At 37.9% G+C, this 22,345-nt stretch overlaps 1 protein-coding gene across 1 annotated transcript in view; it reads left to right on the top strand.

Annotated features, from left to right (window-relative positions):
* CDC20B (cell division cycle 20B) overlaps positions 1–22,345 on the top strand; it is a 65,716-nt gene that overhangs the window by 36,390 nt on the left and 6,981 nt on the right. The window contains exons 6-9 of the mRNA XM_036849027.1: positions 2,240–2,356; positions 6,657–6,853; positions 7,921–8,015; positions 10,043–10,268. Of these exons, the coding sequence (XP_036704922.1) occupies positions 2,240–2,356; positions 6,657–6,853; positions 7,921–8,015; positions 10,043–10,268 (635 nt within the window). The remainder of the gene's footprint in view (positions 1–2,239; positions 2,357–6,656; positions 6,854–7,920; positions 8,016–10,042; positions 10,269–22,345) is intronic.

The raw sequence follows: 22,345 nt of genomic DNA, 5'->3' as shown, positions 1-22,345 counted from the left end.
TCTCATTCTTTAGACATGTCTTTTGCAGAGCAGAAGTTTCTAATTTTAATGAAGTCCAGCATATCAGTGATTTCTTTCATGGATCATGCTTTTGGTGTTGTATTTAAAAAGTCACTGCCAGGGAATTCCCTGGCGGTCCAGTGAATTAAGGACTCAGTGCTTTCACTGCCATGGGCCCGGGTTCAATCCCTGGTTGGGGAACTAAGATCCTGTAAGCTGTGTGGTGTGGCCGGAAAAAAAAAAAAAAAAAAGTCACTGCCAAAACCAAGGACATCTAGATTTTCTCTCGTGTTATTTTCTAGGAGTTTTATAGCTTTGTGTTTTACTTTTAGGTCCAGGATCCATTGTGAGTTAATTTTTGAGAAGGGTATAAGGTCTGTGTTTAGATACATTTTTAAAAATTGAAGTATAGTTGATTTACAACATTGTGTTAGTTTCAGGTGTACAGCAAAGTGATTTGATTATTTTTTTTCCAGATTGCGTGTGGATGTCCAGTTGTTCCAACACCATTTGTTGAAAAAACTGACTTTTCTCCATTGTATTTCCTTTGCTCCTTTGTCAAAGATCCGTTGACTGTATTTGTGGGGCTCTATTTCTGGGCTCTCTATTCTGTTCCATTGACCTATTTGTCTATTCTTTTGCCAATACTACACTGTCTTGATTACTGTAGCTTTTTAGTGAGTCTTAAAGTCAGATAGCGTAGGTCCTTCAGCTTGGTTCTTCTCCTTCAATATTGTGTTGACTTTTCTCCATATACGCTTTAAAATCAGCTTGTCAGTGTCCACAAAATAACTTGTTGGGATTTTAACTGGTATAGCACTGAATCTATAAATCAAGGTGGAAAGAGCTAACATGTTAATAATACTGAGTCTTTTTATCCATGTACATGGAATATGTCTTCATTTATTTAGCTTTTCTTTGATTAGAGTTTTGTAGTTTTCCTCACATAGATCTTGTACATATTTTGTTAGATTTATACCTAAGTTTTTCATTTTTGAGATACTTATGTAAATGGTATTGTGCTTTTAATTTTAAATTCCAATTGCTTATTGCTGGTATATAAGAAAGCAGTTGACTTTTGTATATTAATCTTATATCTTTCTATAATCACTCATTAGTTCCAGGAGTTTTTTGTTGATTCTTTGGGTATTGCTTTTTTTTTTTTTTTTTTTTAAATATAGAACATTATGTTAGCTTTAGGTGTGCAATGTAATGATATATTTGTATATATTGCAAAATGATCACCACAATAAGTTTAGTTTACAACTGTCACCAGATATAGTTACAGAATTTTTTCTTATGTTGAGAACTTTTAAGATCTACTTTTTAAGCAACTTTCAAAGATGCCATACATGCTTTACATTAAATTCTCATGACTTATTTATTTTGTAACTGAAAGTTTGTACTTGATTTTTTTTTTGAACCTTTATCAGCAGTGCTTGAGTATGTATTTCTAGTAACCTTGTAGTTCTGCCCACAACTGCAGGTTTTCATAGTTAACGTTGCGACGATGAGTAACAATCTGGCTTCTTGGTATAGCATTGTGAAGCTCTCATTCTTTTATCAGAAGCCATGTGGTCGTAGGACCACAAGTTACCTGGGGGGGCTCATTTCCTGTTGATCATGTCATTCTCAGTTTGATTACAAGCCAAGTGGTTGGAAAGATGAAAAGACAGTGGCTTGTGGTTTAGACTTAGTGGGGTCATTTGATGAGAAGTAAAACTGAGCACAAGATATAACCTTGAATTTAGATAGTCATGGGTAACACTAGCCAAAAGTAACTCTGTGTGCTCTGGTACAGAAACAGTGAGAGAAAGAGCCAAAATCAATGACTCAACAGTCTTATTGACAAAGACTCAGAGTAGGGCTTAGGTCTATTAGATAATTGTTGATGTTATAGATACATGGATATGTGAACATTACTTTGGTTTTAAAATCTCAAGTGACAGAATAAATATTCAAAGCATGATGTAGTGTCTCTGTGTGCTCCCCACAAAATCTGTCATTACATTTAGGCCTGATACTCATGTGCTTTTTATTAGAAAATGTCATTGAATATTTTTTTTAAAATTGTTTAAATTAATGCTGAAGTCTTTTTCTTCCTTTCCTCCCCCTGCAACTTATAATTCAATTTTATCATGATGACCACTTTGTTTTACACCCCCCTTATCTCTTAATACCTGCAAGGATAAAGATTTTGTTTTCAGGATTATAGTGTAGAACTGTTCATTTCTTGTAGGCTGCAGTGATGGAGTCAGAGATGAATACTTCCACATTCAAAGGTTCAGTGATATAAACTATTCCATACTCCAACCAGAGGTGAAGATTCATCTTACCGCTCTTCGAAATGACTATTGTAAGTTATTGCTTAGATCATGAATTGAAAAGTTGAAATGACAAAATGTATTCTGTGCTCTGGCATAAACTTGAAATTTGATTCTGGAAGAACCAGATGGCCTTGTGCCTCATGCTTAAATGGTGTACCATCCAAATATGGTTAATATAGTGGTTTTTTCATTGTGGAATTTTCATGTTCAGGAATGGGTATTGTTGGTCTTGGTGAGGCACAAGAACTACACATTACGTTTTACTGTGTTAGAATGAAGTGTATAAATGGTGGCCTATTCTTATTCTTATCTTTTATTTATTTATTTACACTCACTGCTTTTATTTTTTATTTAAAAAAATTTTTATTGGAGTATAGTTGATTTACAATGTTGTGTTAGTTTCAGGTATACAGCAAAGTGAATCTGTTATATATATACATATATCCACTCTTTTTGCTTATATTTTAAACATGGATAAATCTTATCAAACAACCACATTGGCTCTTTGTCTCTAGCTTCTTCTTATGTCACTAGCTTGTGATCTAGTTGGGAAAATGGGACTAACCCACATTGACCTGCTACCAACGTGCCAATGTAGAGTATAAATAATAAATTGTGGGGTTTAAGGAGTTATAAGGACTGTAAGTAGTTTGCTGATCTTTGGATTTGTCCAGAAAGGCTTTGTGGAGACATTCAGACTTGAGATGGGTCTTAAAAGATGGGTAGGACTTGGAGGAGTGGAAGAGAGAAGACAGAGCATTTTCAGTGGTGTTAGCAGCATGAACAAAGGCAGGATGTTGGTAATTCATGGTAATTAATGGCAATGAAGAGGATACACAGGGGACTGGTGAATAGGAGATGGATGCAGATTATGGATATATTTCAAATCCTGATGTAGATTTTTAGATTTGTTGTGGGAATTCTCAACTAGGAGAAATATCAAAGGAAAATTCATGGCAGAGTATGCAGAATGCCTTTAGCAGGAGAGCTACCAAAAAGTAAGGGACTGTTTTCTCTCCATGAGGAAAAGTATATGGGAAGAGGGACAAGTTTAAGATTATTCCACGTTTTGGGGGCTTCTCTGGTGGCGCAGTGGTTGGGAGTCTGCCTGCCAATGCAGGGGACACGGGTTCGAGCCCTGGTCTTGGAGGATCCCACATGCCGCGGAGCGACTGGGCCTGTGGCCCACGATTGCAGAGCCTGTGCGTCTGGAGCCTGTGCTCCGCAACAAGAGAGGCCGCGATGACGAGAGGCCCGCGCACCGCGATGAAGAGTGGCCCCCACTTGCTGCAACTGGAGAGGGCCCTCGCACAGAAACGAAGACCCAGCACAGCCATAAATAGATAAAATAAATAAATAAAGATACATGAAATTGCTAAAATTATAAAAAAAAAAAAAGAGATTATTCCACGTTTTGAAGCAGGGGAAGGATGGTGTCACTGAGAAGACAAGTTAGCAGGAGAAGCCATGTGAGGAGGGAAGATTATCTTGCAGTATTACACTTGAGGAGACAGTGAGATATACAAGAGTTTCTGGCAGGTTATTAGAAATGAGGTTTGTAGTTGAAAGAGGGGAAAGGCTAGAGTGTAGGTCAGATGAGTATGATTGAAGCTGAGAGCCCTGGTGAGCTCTCCTGGTGAGGGAGAAAGGAGCAGAGGGAAGAGGTCTGCTTCTGGGGAGCATTCACAGAGAGGAATGAGCAGGAAAAAGCTAAATCGTTAAAGGGAACAGTTCTCCTACCATTCTCCTCCTATACCTCCTTCTCTAAGAGAATTTATTGCCATGACTAATGAAAATTGAAGAATTCATTTCAAGAGATGTTTAAAAAGCACAACACTCATATTAAAAAAAAGTAAACAAAAACCTTTTGTCCCTACTTCCCCTTCAGGCCATAACCCCTTTTGTCTCCTCCCTTTGACAGCAAAACTTGTCAAAAGATGTCTATATTCACAATTTCTTATTTCTCTCCCCATTGTCTTTGAATCCGCTTTAGTCAGTTCTTAAATCTCACCATTCCATTGAAACTGCTCTTCCAAACATCACCCAAAACTCTTCATTGCTAAATCCAGCAGTCACTTCTTGGAGATCATTTACTTAACTCTATCAGCCACGTTGGAGACAGTTGGTCACTCCCTCCTGCTTGATATCCCACTGTCTTGGTTTGCCTCCTAGTTTTCTGTTCACTCTTTCTTAGTCTTTTTTTGCTGGTTTCTCTTCCTCTTCTATCTCTCTGCCTCCTACATTTTGGAATGCACCAAGTCTCATTCCTTGGGCATCTTTTCTTTTTGACTTCTACTCTATTTTAGTTGATCTATTGGCTTTCTGGCTATATCTCCTTGTATTACGTTTTTAGTTGTAGCTCTAGGGATTGCAATGCAATCTAAACTTTCTCAGTCTACTTAGAATTACTGTTGCATATTTCACACAATATGTAAAAATCTTGCAGTCACATGTGTCTCCCCAGCCCCCAACTTTTTTGGGAGAGTTACTTTAGTTGTCTATGTTTTAAATCTACATGCATTGAAAACTCCACCATCGTTAAGTTTTACTTTAAAAAGCCATACGCATTTGTGTTTTAAATATTTTAAGAGAGAAAAAATTGTCCTTTATATTTACCCAAATATTTACCAATTACAACATTCTCCTTCATTCCTGAAGATCCAAATTTCCCTCTTATATAATTTCCTTTCAGTCAAAAGCTTCTGTTAGTATTTCTTGCAGATCAGGTCTGTTGGTAAAGACTTCTCTTACCCTTATCATGATATTTTTGCTTGATGTAGAATTCCGGGTTGCCAGATGTATTTTTTCAGCACTTTAAAGATGTTCCACTGACTTCTAGCCTCTATGGTTTCTGGTGAGAACTCATTTGAAACCTTGCTCTCTTGCTTCCAAGACCTGACTCCAATTACACATATGTTAGATCTGTGGATATTATCCCACAAATCCCTGAGGTTCTGTCCATTTCTGTAAAAATTTTTCCCCCATGTTCTTTATTTTTTATTTTATTTAATTAATTTATTTTTTAATGTTTTTATTGGAGTATAACTGCTTTACAATGGTGTATTAGTTTCTGCTTTATAACAAAGTGAATCAATTATACATGTACATATATCCCCATATCTCCTCCCTCTTGCATCTCCCTCCCACCCTCCCTATCCCACCCTTCTAGCTGGTCATAAAACACCGAGCTGATCTCCCTCTGCTATGTGACTGCTTCCCACTAGCTATCTATTTTACATTTCCTCCATGTTCTTTAGATTGGATAATTTGAGTTTTCCCTGCACTTACACGATTTGGGGTTAGGCTGAGATGTGTGTGGGTTTATACACTCACAATTAGAGGATGCCTTTCTGTGGCTCCCCTCCTATCCCTCCCAGGCTTTCTCCTCACACTTTGGCCACTTCAGGCTCCTTTCTCTGGTTTCTTTGACCAGGGACATGGTGGGCTTTCTATCAGAGTTTGAGCTGCTGGTGTTACTCCATGATTGGGGCCCACACTCAGGGTAAAGCTGTGTGAGGAAAAAAATGGAAAACTCACCCCTGGGCAGGTTGCTTCTCCAAATTTTCACTCCCTTACTTGGTTTACCTGCTTTTGCTTATTTTCCAGAGTTCTCAGGTATTTGTTTTTTGAATTTTGTTCAGAGTTTGTAGTTTGCATCAGTGGGAAGGATGAGTTATAGGGGATTAGACTGCTCTAGTGAAACTGGTGTGTTTCATAGTTTTGTACTGATATGTGTCAATCAGGATAGGAGTTTCTGTCTTATAAGAAATAAGATAGGGTACAGTTTAGTATGTGGTCATACAAATATGGTTTTTCTGAGCAGTCATATGATTCTTATAGGGTAAGATAGAGAATACTACTAAGAACTTCTAGATATCATAAATAAGCCAGAGATCACCTCTTCTAGATATACTGTAATTGGGTTGCCTTTTGATTAGCAATGATGGTGTCATCTCCCATATGTATATTCTAGGTCCGAGGATGTCTCCATAAGAATTACATGATTTTAAATTTTAATGATCTGTTAGATGAAATCCATTTATATTTATTATGGTAGATGAAACTGCCAAGTTTTCTAAATGCCTCTAAATAATTATATAAGAGCATAAATGGTAAGTGTTATTGCTTATTACACTGTGTATCTTGATACAAGATTCTATTCCAACTTTCATTTTTGAACTTCTCATGGTCTGCTTGGATCCATGATTCTGTTTTCCAGCTGACCATAGGGAAGTTATCAATCTTTCTCCTCTATCTATAAATAAAGTTATTTGAAAATATTTTTATTTGGCTGTATAATCACCCTAATTTGAAATGCTTTTCTTATAGATCTGAATATCCTGGACTGGAATTTTCAAAATCTTGTTGCTATAGCCCTTGGATCTTCTGTATACATCTGGAATGGGGATAATCACAATAGGATTGAAAATATAGACTTAAGTGTCACTTGTAACTATATATCTTCTGTGTCCTGGACAAAAGAGGGAACCTGCCTGGCAGTTGGCACCAGCGAGGGAGAAGTGCAAGTACTGGACACCTTTTTCTTTCTCATAATGTGTTCTGTATAGTTGCTAGATAACTAAGATTGACTTTTAATAACAGGTTATTATAAAATAAAGAAACTATAGTAGATGTGGTACTTGAAGCTATGGGGAGTAAGAGGATATACCATTTTGGGTCTTTTCTCAATGGTGTTTAATGAGGATGTAGGGATACTCTGCTTAGTTTTTTCACACAAGCTTTCTTTCTGTCACATTTCCTTTTTTCCCCCCGTTCTTTCTCTCAGACTAAAGTTGGACTTATGAGATCCCCAGTTTTAGGACTTTGGAGGGAAGAAGACAAACTTCCAGTCTTCCTGTCTCACCTTAAGCCATGATCAGGAGTAGAGTTACTTAAAATGAGTGAATTTTTTTCTAATAGGCTCTCTGAAATGGGAGCTTACCAAGTTTCCATCAATCTATCTAATTTCTCATGTACCATTATTGTTACTGTTGTTTATTAGCAATAGTGTAAACAGTATTGCTCAGGTGTTCAATGACTTTGGAGGGCCACAGATGGCTCTACTGTTTTCTCATCTCTGTAATGATACTGGATACTATGAGGGTTATGTCATGATTTCTTCTTATGCCAAAGTTCTCATTCCTAATATGGGTCAGAATGTCATTTATAGCTGGCAGAAAAGGAGTCTCTTAGCAGTAAATAGAATTCTTGACTTTAGAAAGTGTCTAGGCACTCAAATTTTATTTATTGATAACTATAGGTGAATTTCCAGGTTTGGAATTCCCACAATTTGAAGGAACTAGAAGTGTCATAGTGATTCTCAACCCTTTGCAGCCCATTGACTTCACCTGGGGAACTTTAAAATAAATGCCATATTCCCAGGCTCTTACTCCCACCATTAAGTCAGAATGGCTAGCACCCGTAGCCTGCTCCCTCAATGATCCTAATATGCAGACAGCATTGAAAACTGCTGACTAGGGTTAGAGGTGCTGAACTTTCACTTAGCATAAGGACTGGCTATATCAACACAGGCCTTTGAGAAGACCGTGGGTTGTGAAAATGCTACATAACTGTGCTTGTTCATTTTTTTCAGTTATGGGATGTGGTCACTAAAAAGCGACTGAGAAATATGCTTGGTCATTTGTCAGTAGTTGGGGCTCTAAGCTGGAATAACTACCTCCTTAGCAGGTGAGCAGTGTCTTACTGGAACCAATTATATTTGCATCACCAATTGACTATGGGTGCTGAGTGAACAGAACTACAATATTTTAAACCAAAACCAAAGTAAAACAAAACAGACATGATTAGTAACAGTTATGATCCTACCTGTCAGGTGTTCAGACCTTCTGGTGCTATAAGCGGTCCAGTGGCCACGTGTACCACGGTGGCTCTGTGCCTAAAGCATGTACTCATACTGAGATGTGACGTGCAGGATTCATTAGATTGTTCAGATAAAATGCAATACTCCGTTTAAGCGAAAAGTTTCTCCGTGCCAAGTAATACCTACTAGAGGGATATTTTGTTGAAATGGGTATTTATTGCTATCAGTATCACTAATTTGGAATATGTTAAGCTTTCTGGGGCACATTTCCAATTCCCAGACCCACAGAGGTTAGAGCTGGAAGGAACCTCATAGATTAACCAGTTCAGTGATTCTCAGACTTGAGAGTGTGTCAGAATCCCTGGAGAGCTCCTCAAAACCCAGATTGCTGCTCTCACTCTGGGAATTTCTGATGCAGTAGGTCTGAGGTGTGCTGATAATATGCATTTCTAATTTCCCAAGTGATGCTGACACTTTATCACTTTTGAGAGCTACTGATTTAGTCATCTAACTGCTTCTTTTTGACCAGGAAAGTTAAGCGACTTGTCCCTGTGAGCCTACATAATTGGTCTAAATACGTATTTAATAACAGTCATTCATCTTCATACTGTATTTCTTAAAGTAGATTTAAATTTAAATAAAATTTAAGCCTTTTACCATTTCTTTAAGTAGCACAGATGTAAATTTGAGGTTTTAATACCTTGTGATTATAGGCTAGACTTAAAACTACTTAAGCAAATTGCCCTTATATAGGCCTAAATATTTACCCTGTGAAGTTGTTGTAGTCAGGTCAATTCTATACTCGAGTTCCTTTTACAATCTATTTACATTGCTTAAGTTTAGTTTCATTATCCATGAGGAACATGAACAAATACTTTCTTATAATCATAGCAGCTAACATTTTAGAATACTCTGTGCCAGGCAATGTGCTAACTCTTTATGTGTGTAATTGCGTTTTAATCCCTGCAATGACATTATAAAGTGGTTTATGTCCCCCCACCCTCTTTTTCTGAGGAGTAAACTGAGACACCAGCCTGAGGTCACATGGTTAACATAAGGGGAAGAGTCAGGCTTCGAACCAGGTGGTCTGGCCACAGAGTCCATACTGTTCATCAAAATGCTATCTGGGCTGTGCCTAAGTAGTTTTTAAAAATCTGATGCTGCACTTTGAGAAACTTCAGAAATAAATGTAGGCAGTTATTTACTTTCTCCTTGGAGAAAACTAGTCCAGAAAGAGTTCATTATCTTTGTGCAATAGGACCTTTATCATCATTTGGATCCAAATCACTGAGATTGGAGACATTATCCAGTGATTTTGAATCATATTGCAGTTTGCTGTGACATTCAGATAGTTTTATATTCATTTTAGATATTAGTAGCATGAGCAAACTAATAGTAGATCTGTAGATTAATAGATAAAGGAAATAATACATTTTTATGTCTAACACATATATCATACGCATATGCCATTTCGTTGAGATAATATGAAATATTCTGAATTCCAGAAAAGTAATATTTCCTGGGTCTAGTACATAAACTACTATCTGGGAAAATATGATAATCTTCTAAATTTATTTTTTCCATGCCTGTATTAAAGCCATTAAAGTTAAAGCCATTAACTTTAAAGCATCATATTAAAGCCATTAGAGTTATCTATCAAAAGATATGTTTTAAATATCCAGATTTGAAACTCTGCCAGGCAAATCTATTTCACTTGTGGGAAGAATCACCCAGGCAGAATACTCCATCCTTATTAACTCAAGAAATGTCTGTGTTTTGTATCTGTCCTCAGGGGTCTTTCAGGGGTTTGAACATTACTTTCTTTCATGTTATGCTTATGCAGCATTAGGGCTCAAGTTTTCTGTCCTAAACCTGCCCCTTTACCTCTGGGCAGTGGGTCGAGACTGGGCCGTGTTTATCATCACGATGTTCGGGTAGCCCAGCACCATGTTGGAACTCTTCACCACAAGCAAGCTGTGTGTGCCCTGAAGTGGTCGCCGGGTGGCAGGCTGCTTTCCAGTGGCTGTAGTGACGGACTGCTGACTATATGGCCCCATGATCCAGGTGTGAATGCACAGGGTCACCCGCTAAACGTCATACCCCAACCTACAGCAGTCAAGGTAAGAAATCCAACAGTTTTGAAAGTTGTGCTTGGGCTGGAGGTTAGTTAAGCATGGGGCATCTGGTGTAAAATTAGTTAAAATATAGTTTTGCTGAAGTGACAAGACAAAAGATCTGCAGAGAGCTGCTTCCTGCAAAGAGCTGCTTACATTCTTAGATGTCTTATCAGAAATACATTGAATTGAACTAAGAGTTTCTGGAAACCTGGGCAAGCCAAGCCTTGTGGCAGCTACTACCTGGGGAATCATAAGAACAGTCACCAGTGTAAATATTTTCACACTTACCACCAACTAGCCAACTAGTATAGCAGGAGCAGAAGCAGACTTCAGAGGTTGACATCTGTGTGATTTCTCTCATGATGGAGATTCTAGTTTTGCCAAAACAGCTTGTTTATAGTAAAAGCTAATTGGAAGTAAGGTATTGAAGAAAATGATTGCTAATAAACATAAAGATACTCTCTAAAAAACATAAAAATATTCTATGATAAAACTGGGGTCCACGGGCTCAGGAGAATTTCTCAGCCTCTTCAAATTGTATGCAAAATTTTGTGTTTACTGAAATAGCCCTCTTATCCAGCCCAGTCAGGGGTGTAGCTGAATGGTTATTTTAAAAAGACAACTAAGGTAGGTAACCATAAGATATGATACATATATATTGCAAATATTTTATTTCAACTGAAAATTAAATTGTACATTTATTCACCATACAAGGTCAAGGTCTTTACTTTGAAGGTAGGTTGACTGATTAGAGTTCTTCATTGTCTTTCTTGTATGAACTATAACCATATTTCATTGTTTAAGTTTTCTATTTATGGTATTTATTCTGGTTATCTATTGCTATGTAACAAATTACCCTAAAACCTAGTGGCTTAACACAACGATTATTTTATTATCTTTTATGGTTTCTGTGGGTCAGACTTCGGGAAGGGGTCTTCTCAGCAGTTCTGGCTCAGGGTCTCTCATGAGGTTGTAGTCAGACAGTGACTGAAGCTAAAAGCGCTGGGAGCTGGCGCAGCTGTTGGCTGGCTAGTCATCCTTCCCTCTTCACGTGGTCTCAGAGCTTCTCCACATTGGGTCAGTTTGGGCTTCCTCACAACATGGCAGCCTTAAGAGAGTTGGACTTTGTGGCTCAGGGCAACAGGGCCAGTGCTTCAGAGAACAAGGTGAAAGCGGCATCACCTTTTATAACTAATTCCGCAAGTCACGCAGTGACACTGTTGGTGCATTCTATTGTTTGTAAGCTAGTCACAAGCCCTCCCAGATTCAAAGGGAGGAGAATGAGATTCTACATATTGATGGAGGATGTTGATAAAGGGTATGTGGGATGGGAGATTAATTTTTAACTCCAATTAAGCTTAAACTCAGGATGAGATTAATGTACTCATTTGATGTTGGTGTTATAAAAAGTTACAACTATTTGGAAATCTACATCAGCACTTCTGAAGCTTGGAATTTACCTAGAAAAATAATATATCAGACAGAAAAGACATATGCCAGAATGTATTTATTATAGTATTCTTTTTTTTTTAATTTTTAAATTTAATTTTATTTATTTTTTATACAGCAGGTTCTTTTTTTTTTTTTTTTTCAGTCTTGGAAGGTTATACCTGTCTAAAAATTTGTCAGTTTCTTCCAGGTTGTCCGTTTTATTGGCATAGAGTTGCTTGTAGTAGTCTCTTAGGATGCTTTGTATTTCTGCGGTGTCTGTTGTAACTTCTCCTTTTTCATTTCTAATTTTATTGATTTGAGTCCTCTCCCTCTTTTTCTGGATGAGTCTGGCTAATGGCTTATCAATTTTGTTTATCTTCTCAAAGAACCAGCTTTTAGTTTTATTGATCTTTGCTATTGTTTTCTTTGTTTCTATTTCATTTATTTCCGCTCTGATCTTCATGATTTCTTTCCTTCTGCTAACTTTGGGTTTTGTTTGTTCTTCTTTATCTAGTTCCTTTAGGTGTAAGGTTAGATTGTTCACTTGAGATTTTTCTTGTTTCTTTAGGTAGGCTTGTATAGCTATAAACTTCCCTCTTAGAACAGCTTTTGCTGCATCCCATAGGTTTTGGATTACAGCAGGTTCTTATTAGTCATCAATTTTATACACATCAGTGTATACATGTCAATCCCAATCTCCGAATTCATCACACAACCACCACCACCCCCCACTTTCCCCCCGTGGTGTCCATACGTTTGTTCTCTACATATGTGTCTCTATTTCTGCCCTGCAAACTGGTTCATCTGTACCATTTTTCTAGGTTCCACATATATGAGTTAATATACGATATTTGTTTTTCTCTTTCTGACTTACTTCACTCTGTATGACAGTCTCTAGATCCATCCACGTCTCTACAAATGACCCAGTTTCGTTCCTTTTTATGGCTGAGTAATATTCCATTCTATATATGTACCATATATTCTTTATCCATTCATCTGTCGATGGGCATTTAGGTTGCTTCCATGACCTGGCTATTGTAAATAGTGCTGCAGTGAACATTGGGGTGCATGTGTCTTTTTGAATTATGGTTTTCTCTGGGTATATGCCCAGTAGTGGGATTGCTGGGTCATATGGTAATTCTATTTTTAGTTTTTTAAGGAAAGTCCATACTGTTCTCCATAGTGGCTGTATCAATTTACATTCCCACCAACAGTGCAAGAGGGTTCCCTTTCCTCCACACCCTCTCCAGCATCTGTTGTCTGTAGATTTTCTGATGATGGCTATTCTGATGTGAGGCGATACCTCATCCTAGTTTTGATCTGTATTTCTCTAATAATTAGTGACGTTGAGCAGCTTTTCATGTGCTTCTTGGCCATCTGTATGTCTTCTTTGGAGAAATGTCTGTTTAGGTCTTCTGCCCATTTTGGGATTGGGTTGTTTGTTTGTTTGTTTTATAAATTTATTTATTTATTTATTTATTTTTGGCTGTGTTGGGTCTGTGTTTCTGTGCAAGGGCTCTCTCTAGTTGCAGCGAGCGGGGGCCACTCTTCATCGCGGTGCGCAGGCCTCTCACTATCACGGCCTCTCTTGTTGCGGAGCACAGGCTCCAGATGCGCAGGCTCAGTAGTTGTGGCTCACGGGCCCAGTTGCTCCACGGCATGTGGGATCTTCCCAGACCAGGGCTCGAACCCGTGTCCCCTGCATTGGCAGGCAGATTCTCAACCACTGTGCCACCAGGGAAGCCCCTGTTTTTTTAATATTGAGCTGCATGAGAAGTTTATATATTTTGGAGGTTAATCCTTTGTCCATTGATTCATTTGTAAACATTTTCTCCCATTCTGAGGGTTGTCTTTTCATCTTGTTTGTAGTTTCCTTTGCTTTGCAGAAGCTTTTATGTTTCATTAGGTCCCATTTGTTTATTTTTGTTTTTATTTCCGTTACTCTAGGACGTGGATCAAAAAAGATCTTTCTGTAATTTATGTCAAAGAGTGTTCTTCCTATGTTTTCCTCTAAGAGTTTTATAGTGTCCAGTCTTACATTTAAGCCTCTAATCCATTTTGATTTTATTTTTGCGTATGGTGTTAGGGAGTGTTCTAATTTCATTCCTTTACATGTAGCTCTCCAATTTTCCCAGCACCACTTATTGAAGAGGCTGTCTTTTCTCCATTGTATATCCTTGCCAACTTTGTCATAGCTTAGTTGACCATAGGTGCGTGGGTTTATCTCTGGGCTTTCTATCCTGTTCCATTTATCTATATATCTGTTTTTGTGCCAGTATCATATTGTCTTGATTACTGTAGCTTTGTAGTATAGTCTGAAGTCAGGGAGTCTGATTCCTCCAGCTCCGTTTTTTTACCTCAAGGCTGCTTTGGCAATTCGGGGTCTTTTGTGTCTCCATACAAATTTTAAGATTTTTTTGTTCTAGTTCTGTAAAAAATGCCACTGGTAATTTGATAGGGATTGCATTGAATCTGTAGATTGCTTTGGGTAGTGTAGTCATTTTCACAATATTGATTCTTCCAATCCAAGAACATGGTATATCTCTCCATCTGTTTATATCATCTTTAATTTCTTTCATCAGTGTCTTATAGTTTTCTGCATACAGGTCTTTTGTCTCCTTAGGTAGGTTTATTCCTAGGTATTTTATTCTTTTTGTTGCAATGGTAAATGGAAGTGTTCCCTTAATTTCTCTTTCAGATTTTTCATCATTAGTGTATAGGAATGCAAGAGATTTCTGTGCATTAATTTTGCATCCTGCTACTTTACCAAGTTTATTGATTAGCTCTAGTAGTTTTCTGGTGGCATCTTTAGGATTCTCTATGTATAGTGTCATGTCATCTGCAAACAGTGACAGCTTTACTTCTTCTTTTCCGTTTTGTATTCCTTTTACTTCTTTTTCTTCTCTGATTGCCGTGGCTAGGACTTCCAAAAGTATGTTGAATAATAGTGGCAAGAGTGGACAACCTTGTTTTGTTCCTGATCTTAGAGGAAATGCTTTCAGTTTTTCACCATTAAGAATGATGTTTGCTGTGGATTTGTCATATATGGCCTTTATTATCTTCAGGTAGGTTCCCTCTGTGCCCGGTTTCTGGAGAGTTTTTATCATAAATGGGTTTTGAATTTTGTCAAAAACTTTTTTTATGCATCTATTGAGATGAACATATGGTTTTTATTCTTCAGTTTGTTAATATGGTGTACCACATTGATTGATTTGCGTATATTGAAGAATCCTTGCATCCCTGGGATAAATCCCGCTTGATCATGGTGCATGATCCTTTGAATGTGTTGTTGGATTCCGTTTGCTAGTATTTTGTTGAGGATTTTTGAATCTATATTCATCAGTGATATTGGTCTGTAATTTTCTTTTTTTGTAGTATTTTTGTCTGGTTTTGGTATCAGGGTGGTGGTGGCCTCATGGAATGAGTTTGGGAGTGTTCCTTCCTCTGCAATTTTTTGGAAGAGTTTGAGAAGGATGGGTGTTAGCTCTTCTCTCAATGTTTGATAGAATTCACCTGTGAAGCCATCTGGTCCTGGACTTTTGTTTGTTGGAAGATTTTTAATCACAGTTTCAATTTCATTACTTGTGATTGGTCTGTTCATATTTTCTGTTTCTTCCTGGTTCAGTCTTGGAAGGCTATACCTTTCTAAGAATTTGTCCATTTCTTCCAGGTTGTCCATTTTATTGGCATAGTGTTGCTTGTAGTAGTCTCTTATGATGCTTGGTATTTCTGCGGTGTCCGCTGTAACTTCTCCTTTTTCATTTCTAATTTTATTGATTTGAGTCCTCTCCCTCTTTTTCTTGATGAGTCTGGCTAAAGGTTTATCAATTTTGTTTATCTTCTCAAAGAACCATCTTTTAGTTTTATTGATCTTTGCTATTGTTTTCTTTGTTTCTATTTCATTTATTTCTGCTCTGATCTTCATGATTTCTTTCCTTCTGCTAACTTTGGGTTTTGTTTGTTCTTCTTTATCTAGTTCCTTTAGGTGTAAGGTTAGATTGTTCACTTGAGATTTTTCTTGTTTCTTTAGGTAGGCTTGTATAGCTATAAACTTCCCTCTTAGAACAGCTTTTGCTGCATCCCATAGGTTTTGGATTACAGCAGGTTCTTATTAGTCATCAATTTTATACACATCAGTGTATACATGTCAATCCCAATCTCCGAATTCATCACACAACCACCACCACCCCCCACTTTCCCCCCGTGGTGTCCATACGTTTGTTCTCTACATATGTGTCTCTATTTCTGCCCTGCAAACTGGTTCATCTGTACCATTTTTCTAGGTTCCACATATATGAGTTAATATACGATATTTGTTTTTCTCTTTCTGACTTACTTCACTCTGTATGACAGTCTCTAGATCCATCCACGTCTCTACAAATGACCCAGTTTCGTTCCTTTTTATGGCTGAGTAATATTCCATTCTATATATGTACCATATATTCTTTATCCATTCATCTGTCGATGGGCATTTAGGTTGCTTCCATGGCCTGGCTATTGTAAATAGTGCTGCAATGAACATTGGGGTGCATGTGTCTTTTTGAATTATGGTTTTCTCTGGGTATATGCCCAGTAGTGGGATTGCTGGGTCATATGGTAATTCTATTTTTAGTTTTTTAAGGAAAGTCCATACTGTTCTCCATAGTGGCTGTATCAATTTACATTCCCACCAACAGTGCAAGAGGGTTCCCTTTCCTCCACACCCTCTCCAGCATCTGTTGTCTGTAGATTTTCTGATGATGGCTATTCTGATGTGAGGCGATACCTCATCCTAGTTTTGATCTGTATTTCTCTAATAATTAGTGACGTTGAGCAGCTTTTCATGTGCTTCTTGGCCATCTGTATGTCTTCTTTGGAGAAATGTCTGTTTAGGTCTTCTGCCCATTTTGGGATTGGGTTGTTTGTTTGTTTGTTTTATAAATTTATTTATTTATTTATTTATTTTTGGCTGTGTTGGGTCTGTGTTTCTGTGCAAGGGCTTTCTCTAGTTGCAGCGAGCGGGGGCCACTCTTCATCGCGGTGCGCAGGCCTCTCACTATCACGGCCTCTCTTGTTGCGGAGCACAGGCTCCAGATGCGCAGGCTCAGTAGTTGTGGCTCACGGGCCCAGTTGCTCCACGGCATGTGGGATCTTCCCAGACCAGGGCTCGAACCCGTGTCCCCTGCATTGGCAGGCAGATTCTCAACCACTGTGCCACCAGGGAAGCCCCTGTTTTTTTAATATTGAGCTGCATGAGAAGTTTATATATTTTGGAGGTTAATCCTTTGTCCATTGATTCATTTGTAAACATTTTCTCCCATTCTGAGGGTTGTCTTTTCATCTTGTTTGTAGTTTCCTTTGCTTTGCAGAAGCTTTTATGTTTCATTAGGTCCCATTTGTTTATTTTTGTTTTTATTTCCGTTACTCTAGGACGTGGATCAAAAAAGATCTTTCTGTAATTTATGTCAAAGAGTGTTCTTCCTATGTTTTCCTCTAAGAGTTTTATAGTGTCCAGTCTTACATTTAAGCCTCTAATCCATTTTGATTTTATTTTTGCGTATGGTGTTAGGGAGTGTTCTAATTTCATTCCTTTACATGTAGCTCTCCAATTTTCCCAGCACCACTTATTGAAGAGGCTGTCTTTTCTCCATTGTATATCCTTGCCAACTTTGTCATAGCTTAGTTGACCATAAGTGCGTGGGTTTATCTCTGGGCTTTCTATCCTGTTCCATTTATCTATATATCTGTTTTTGTGCCAGTATCATATTGTCTTGATTACTGTAGCTTTGTAGTATAGTCTGAAGTCAGGGAGTCTGATTCCTCCAGCTCCGTTTTTTTTACCTCAAGGCTGCTTTGGCAATTCGGGGTCTTTGTGTCTCCATACAAATTTTAAGATTTTTTTGTTCTAGTTCTGTAAAAAATGCCACTGGTAATTTGATAGGGATTGCATTGAATCTGTAGATTGCTTTGGGTAGTGTAGTCATTTCACAATATTGATTCTTCCAATCCAAGAACATGGTATATCTCTCCATCTGTTTATATCATCTTTAATTTCTTTCATCAGTGTCTTATAGTTTTCTGCATACAGGTCTTTTGTCTCCTTAGGTAGGTTTATTCCTAGGTATTTTATTCTTTTTGTTGCAATGGTAAATGGAAGTGTTCCCTTAATTTCTCTTTCAGATTTTTCATCATTAGTGTATAGGAATGCAAGAGATTTCTGTGCATTAATTTTGCATCCTGCTACTTTACCAAGTTTATTGATTAGCTCTAGTAGTTTTCTGGTGGCATCTTTAGGATTCTCTATGTATAGTATCATGTCATCTGCAAACAGTGACAGCTTTACTTCTTCTTTTCCATTTTGTATTCCTTTTACTTCTTTTTCTTCTCTGATTGCCGTGGCTAGGACTTCCAAAAGTATGTTGAATAATAGTGGCAAGAGTGGACAACCTTGTTTTGTTCCTGATCTTAGAGGAAATGCTTTCAGTTTTTCACCATTAAGAATGATGTTTGCTGTGGATTTGTCATATATGGCCTTTATTATCTTCAGGTAGGTTCCCTCTGTGCCCGGTTTCTGGAGAGTTTTTATCATAAATGGGTTTTGAATTTTGTCAAAAACTTTTTTTATGCATCTATTGAGATGAACATATGGTTTTTATTCTTCAGTTGTTTAATATGGTGTACCACATTGATTGATTTGCGTATATTGAAGAATCCTTGCATCCCTGGGATAAATCCCGCTTGATCATGGTGCATGATCCTTTGAATGTGTTGTTGGATTCTGTTGCTAGTATTTTGTTGAGGATTTTTGAATCTATATTCATCAGTGATATTGGTCTGTAATTTCTTTTTTTGTAGTATTTTTGTCTGGTTTGGTATCAGGGTGGTGGTGGCCTCATGGAATGAGTTGGGAGTGTTCCTTCCTCTGCAATTTTTTGGAAGAGTTTGAGAAGGATGGGTGTTAGCTCTTCTCTAAATGTTTGATAGAATTCACCTGTGAAGCCATCTGGTCCTGGACTTTGTTTGTTGGAAGATTTTAATCACAGTTTCAATTTCATTACTTGTGATTGGTCTGTTCATATTTTCTGTTTCTTCCTGGTTCAGTCTTGGAAGGCTATACCTTTCTAAGAATTTGTCCATTTCTTCCAGGTTGTCCATTTTATTGGCATAGTGTTGCTTGTAGTAGTCTCTTATGATGCTTGGTATTTCTGCGGTGTCCGCTGTAACTTCTCCTTTTTCATTTCTAATTTTATTGATTTGAGTCCTCTCCCTCTTTTTCTTGATGAGTCTGGCTAAAGGTTTATCAATTTTGTTTATCTTCTCAAAGAACCATCTTTTAGTTTTATTGATCTTTGCTATTGTTTTCTTTGTTTCTATTTCATTTATTTCTGCTCTGACCTTTATGATTTCTTTCCTTCTACTAACTTTGGGTTTTGTTTGTCCTTCTTTCTCTAGTTCCTTTAGGTGTAAGGTTAGATTGTTTATTTGAGATTTTTCTTGTTTCTTAAGGTGTGCTTGTAATGCTATAAACTTCCCTCTTAGAACAGCTTTTGCTGCATCCCATAGGTTTTGGATTGTTGTATATTCGTTGTAATTTGTCTCTAGGTATTTTTTGATTTACTCTTTGTTCTTCAGTGATCTCTTGCTTATTTAGTAATGTATTGTTTAGCCTCCATGTGTTTGTGTTTTTTACGTTTTTTCCCCTGAATTGATTTCTAATCTCATAGCATTGTGGTTGGAAAAGATGCTTCAATTTTCTTAAATTTACTGAGGCTTTATTTGTGACCCAAGATGTGATCTATCCTGGAGAATGTTCCGTGTGCTCTTGAGAAGAAAGTGTAATCTGCTGTTTTGGGATGGAACGTCCTATAAATATCAATTAAATCTATCTGGTCTATTGTGTCATTTAAAGCTTGTGTTTCCTTATCAATTTTCTGTCTGGGTGATCTGTCCATTGGTGTAAGTGAGGTGTTAAAAGTCCCCCACTATTATTGTGTTACTGTCGATTTCCTCTTTTGTAGATGTTAGCAGTTGCCTTATGTATTGAGGTGCTCCTATGTTGGGTGCATATGTATTTATAATTGTTATATCTTCTTCTTGGATTGATCACTTGATCATTATGTAGTGTCCTTCCTTTTCTCTTGTAACATTCTTTATTTTAAAGTCTAGTTTATCGGATATGAGTATTGCTACTCCAGCTTTCTTTTGATTTCCATTTGCATGGAATATCTTCTTCCATCCCCTCACTTTCAGTCTGTATGTGTCTCTAGGTCTGAAGTGGGTCTCTTGTAGACAGCATATATATGGATGTTGTTTTTGTATCCATTCAGCAAGCCTGTGTCTTTTGGTTGGAACATTTAATCCATTCATGTTTAAGGTAATTATTGACATGTATGTTCCTATTACCATTTTCTTAATTGTTATGGGTTTGTTTTTGTAGGTCCTTTTCTTCTCTTGTGTTTCCCACTTAGAGAAGTTCCTTTAGCATTTGTTGTTGAGCTGGTTTGGTGGTGCTGTATTCTCTTAGCTTTTGCTTGTTTGTAAAGCTTTTGATTTCTCCGTCGAATCTGAATGAGATCCTTGCTGGGTAGAGTAATCTTGTTTGTAGGTTATTCCCTTTCATCACTTTAAATATATCGTGCCACATGCCACTCCCTTCTGGCTTGTAGAGTTTCTACTGAGAAATCAGCTGTTAACCTTATGGGAGTTCCCTTGTATGTTATTTGTCATTTTTCCCTTGTTGCTTTCAATAATTTTTCTTTGTCTTTAATTTTTGCCAATTTGATTACTCTGTGTCTCAGCATGTTTCCCCTTGAGTTTATGCTGCCTGGGACTCTCTGCACTTCCTGGACTTGGGTGGCTATTTCCTTTCCCATGTTAGGGAAGTTTTCGACTATAATCTCTTCAAATATTTTCTCAGGTCTTTCTCTCTTCTCCTTCTGGGACCCCTATAATGCGAATGTTGTTGCGTTTAATGTTGTCCCAGAGGTCTCTTCAGTTGTCTTCGTTTCTTTTCATTCTTTTCTCTGTATTCTGTTCCACGGCAGTGAATTCCACCATTCTGTCTTCCAGGTCACTTATAGGTTCTTCTGTCTCAGTTATTCTGCTATTGATTCCTTGTAGTGTATTTTTCATTTCAGTTATTGTATTGTTCATCTCTGTTTGTTTGTTCTTTAATTATTCTAGGTCTTCGTTAAACATTTCTTGAATCTTCTCGATCTTTGGCTCCATTCTTTTTCCGAGGTCCTGGATCATCTTCACTATCATTATTCTGAATTTTTTTTTCTGGAAGGTTGCCTATCTCCACTTCATTTAGTTGTTTTTCTGGGGTTTTATCTTGTTCCTTCATCTGGTACATAATCCTCTGCCTTTTCATTTTGTCTATCTTTCTGTGAATGTGGTTTCGTTCCACAGGTTGCAGAATTGTAGCTTTTCTTGCTTCTGCTGTCTGCCCTCTGGTGGATGAGGCTATCTAAGAGGCTTGTGCAAGCTTCCTGATGGGAGGGACTGGTGTTGGGTAGAGCTGGGTGTTGCTCTGGTGGGCAGAGCTCAGTAAAACTTTAACCCACTTGTCTGCTGATGGGTGGGGCTGGGTTCCCTCCCTGATGGTTGTTTGGTCTGAGGCAACCCAGCACTGGAGCCTACCTGGCTCTTTGGTGGGGCTAATGGCCGACTCTGGGAGGGCTCATGCCAAGGAGTACTTCCCAGCACTTCTGCTGCCAGTGTCCTTGTCCCTGTGGTGAGCCATAGCCACCCCCACCTCTACAGGAGACCCTCCAACACTAGCAGGTAGGTCTGGTTCAATCTCCTATGGGGTCACTGCTCCTTCCCCTGGGTCCTGATGCGCACACTACTTAGTGTATGCCCTCCAAGAGTGGAGTCTCTGTGTCCCCCAGTCCTATCAAAGTCCTGCAATCAAATCCCGCTAGCCTTCAAAGTCTGATTCTCTAGGAATTCCTCCTCCTGTTGCCAGGCCCCCAGGTTGGGAAGCCTGACGTAGGGCTCAGAACCTTCACTCCAGTGTGTTGACTTCTGTGGTATAAGTGTTCTCCAGTTTGTGAGTCACCCCCCCAGCAGCTATGGGATTTGATTTTACTGTGATTGCGCCCCTCGTACCATCTCATTGTGGCTTCTCCTTTGTCTTTGGATGTAGGGTATCTTTTTGGTGAGCTCCAGTGTCTTCCTGTCGATGATTGTTCATCAGTTAGTTGTGATTCCAGTGCTCTCACAAGAGCGAGTGAGCGCACATCCTTCTACTCTGCCATCTTGAACCCTATTAAAGTATTCTTTATAAAAACAAACAACGAAAACACAATCTCCCCAAATCCACTTCTCTTCAAAAAACTCAACCCAACCCAATGCAAACCAAACCAAAATAAGATAAAAAATCAACCTGAGTCCAACATTAGAACAAACATTAATTAGAGTATAATAACATGATGGAATATTGTGGGATTACTAAAAATGATAATTATGAATAATAAGTTAAACATGGAAAGCCGTATAGTAAGTGAAAACAACAGAAAAATAAAATAGTATATACATTATGCTTAGTACTTTATAAAATACTTTTACATATAGAAGATAATATGTAAAAATGAGAATAGTTGCCAGGATGATTGATAAGGATATACAGATAAATATAACTGAAATATTTGTTAAAATGTTTTTTA

Source organism: Balaenoptera musculus, chromosome 3 (genome assembly GCF_009873245.2).
Source record: "Balaenoptera musculus isolate JJ_BM4_2016_0621 chromosome 3, mBalMus1.pri.v3, whole genome shotgun sequence".
In the NCBI taxonomy this organism is placed as follows: Eukaryota; Metazoa; Chordata; class Mammalia; order Artiodactyla; family Balaenopteridae; genus Balaenoptera; species Balaenoptera musculus.
The sequence above is the reverse complement of the archived record's forward strand: the minus strand, read 5'-3'. Positions and strand labels throughout refer to the sequence as shown.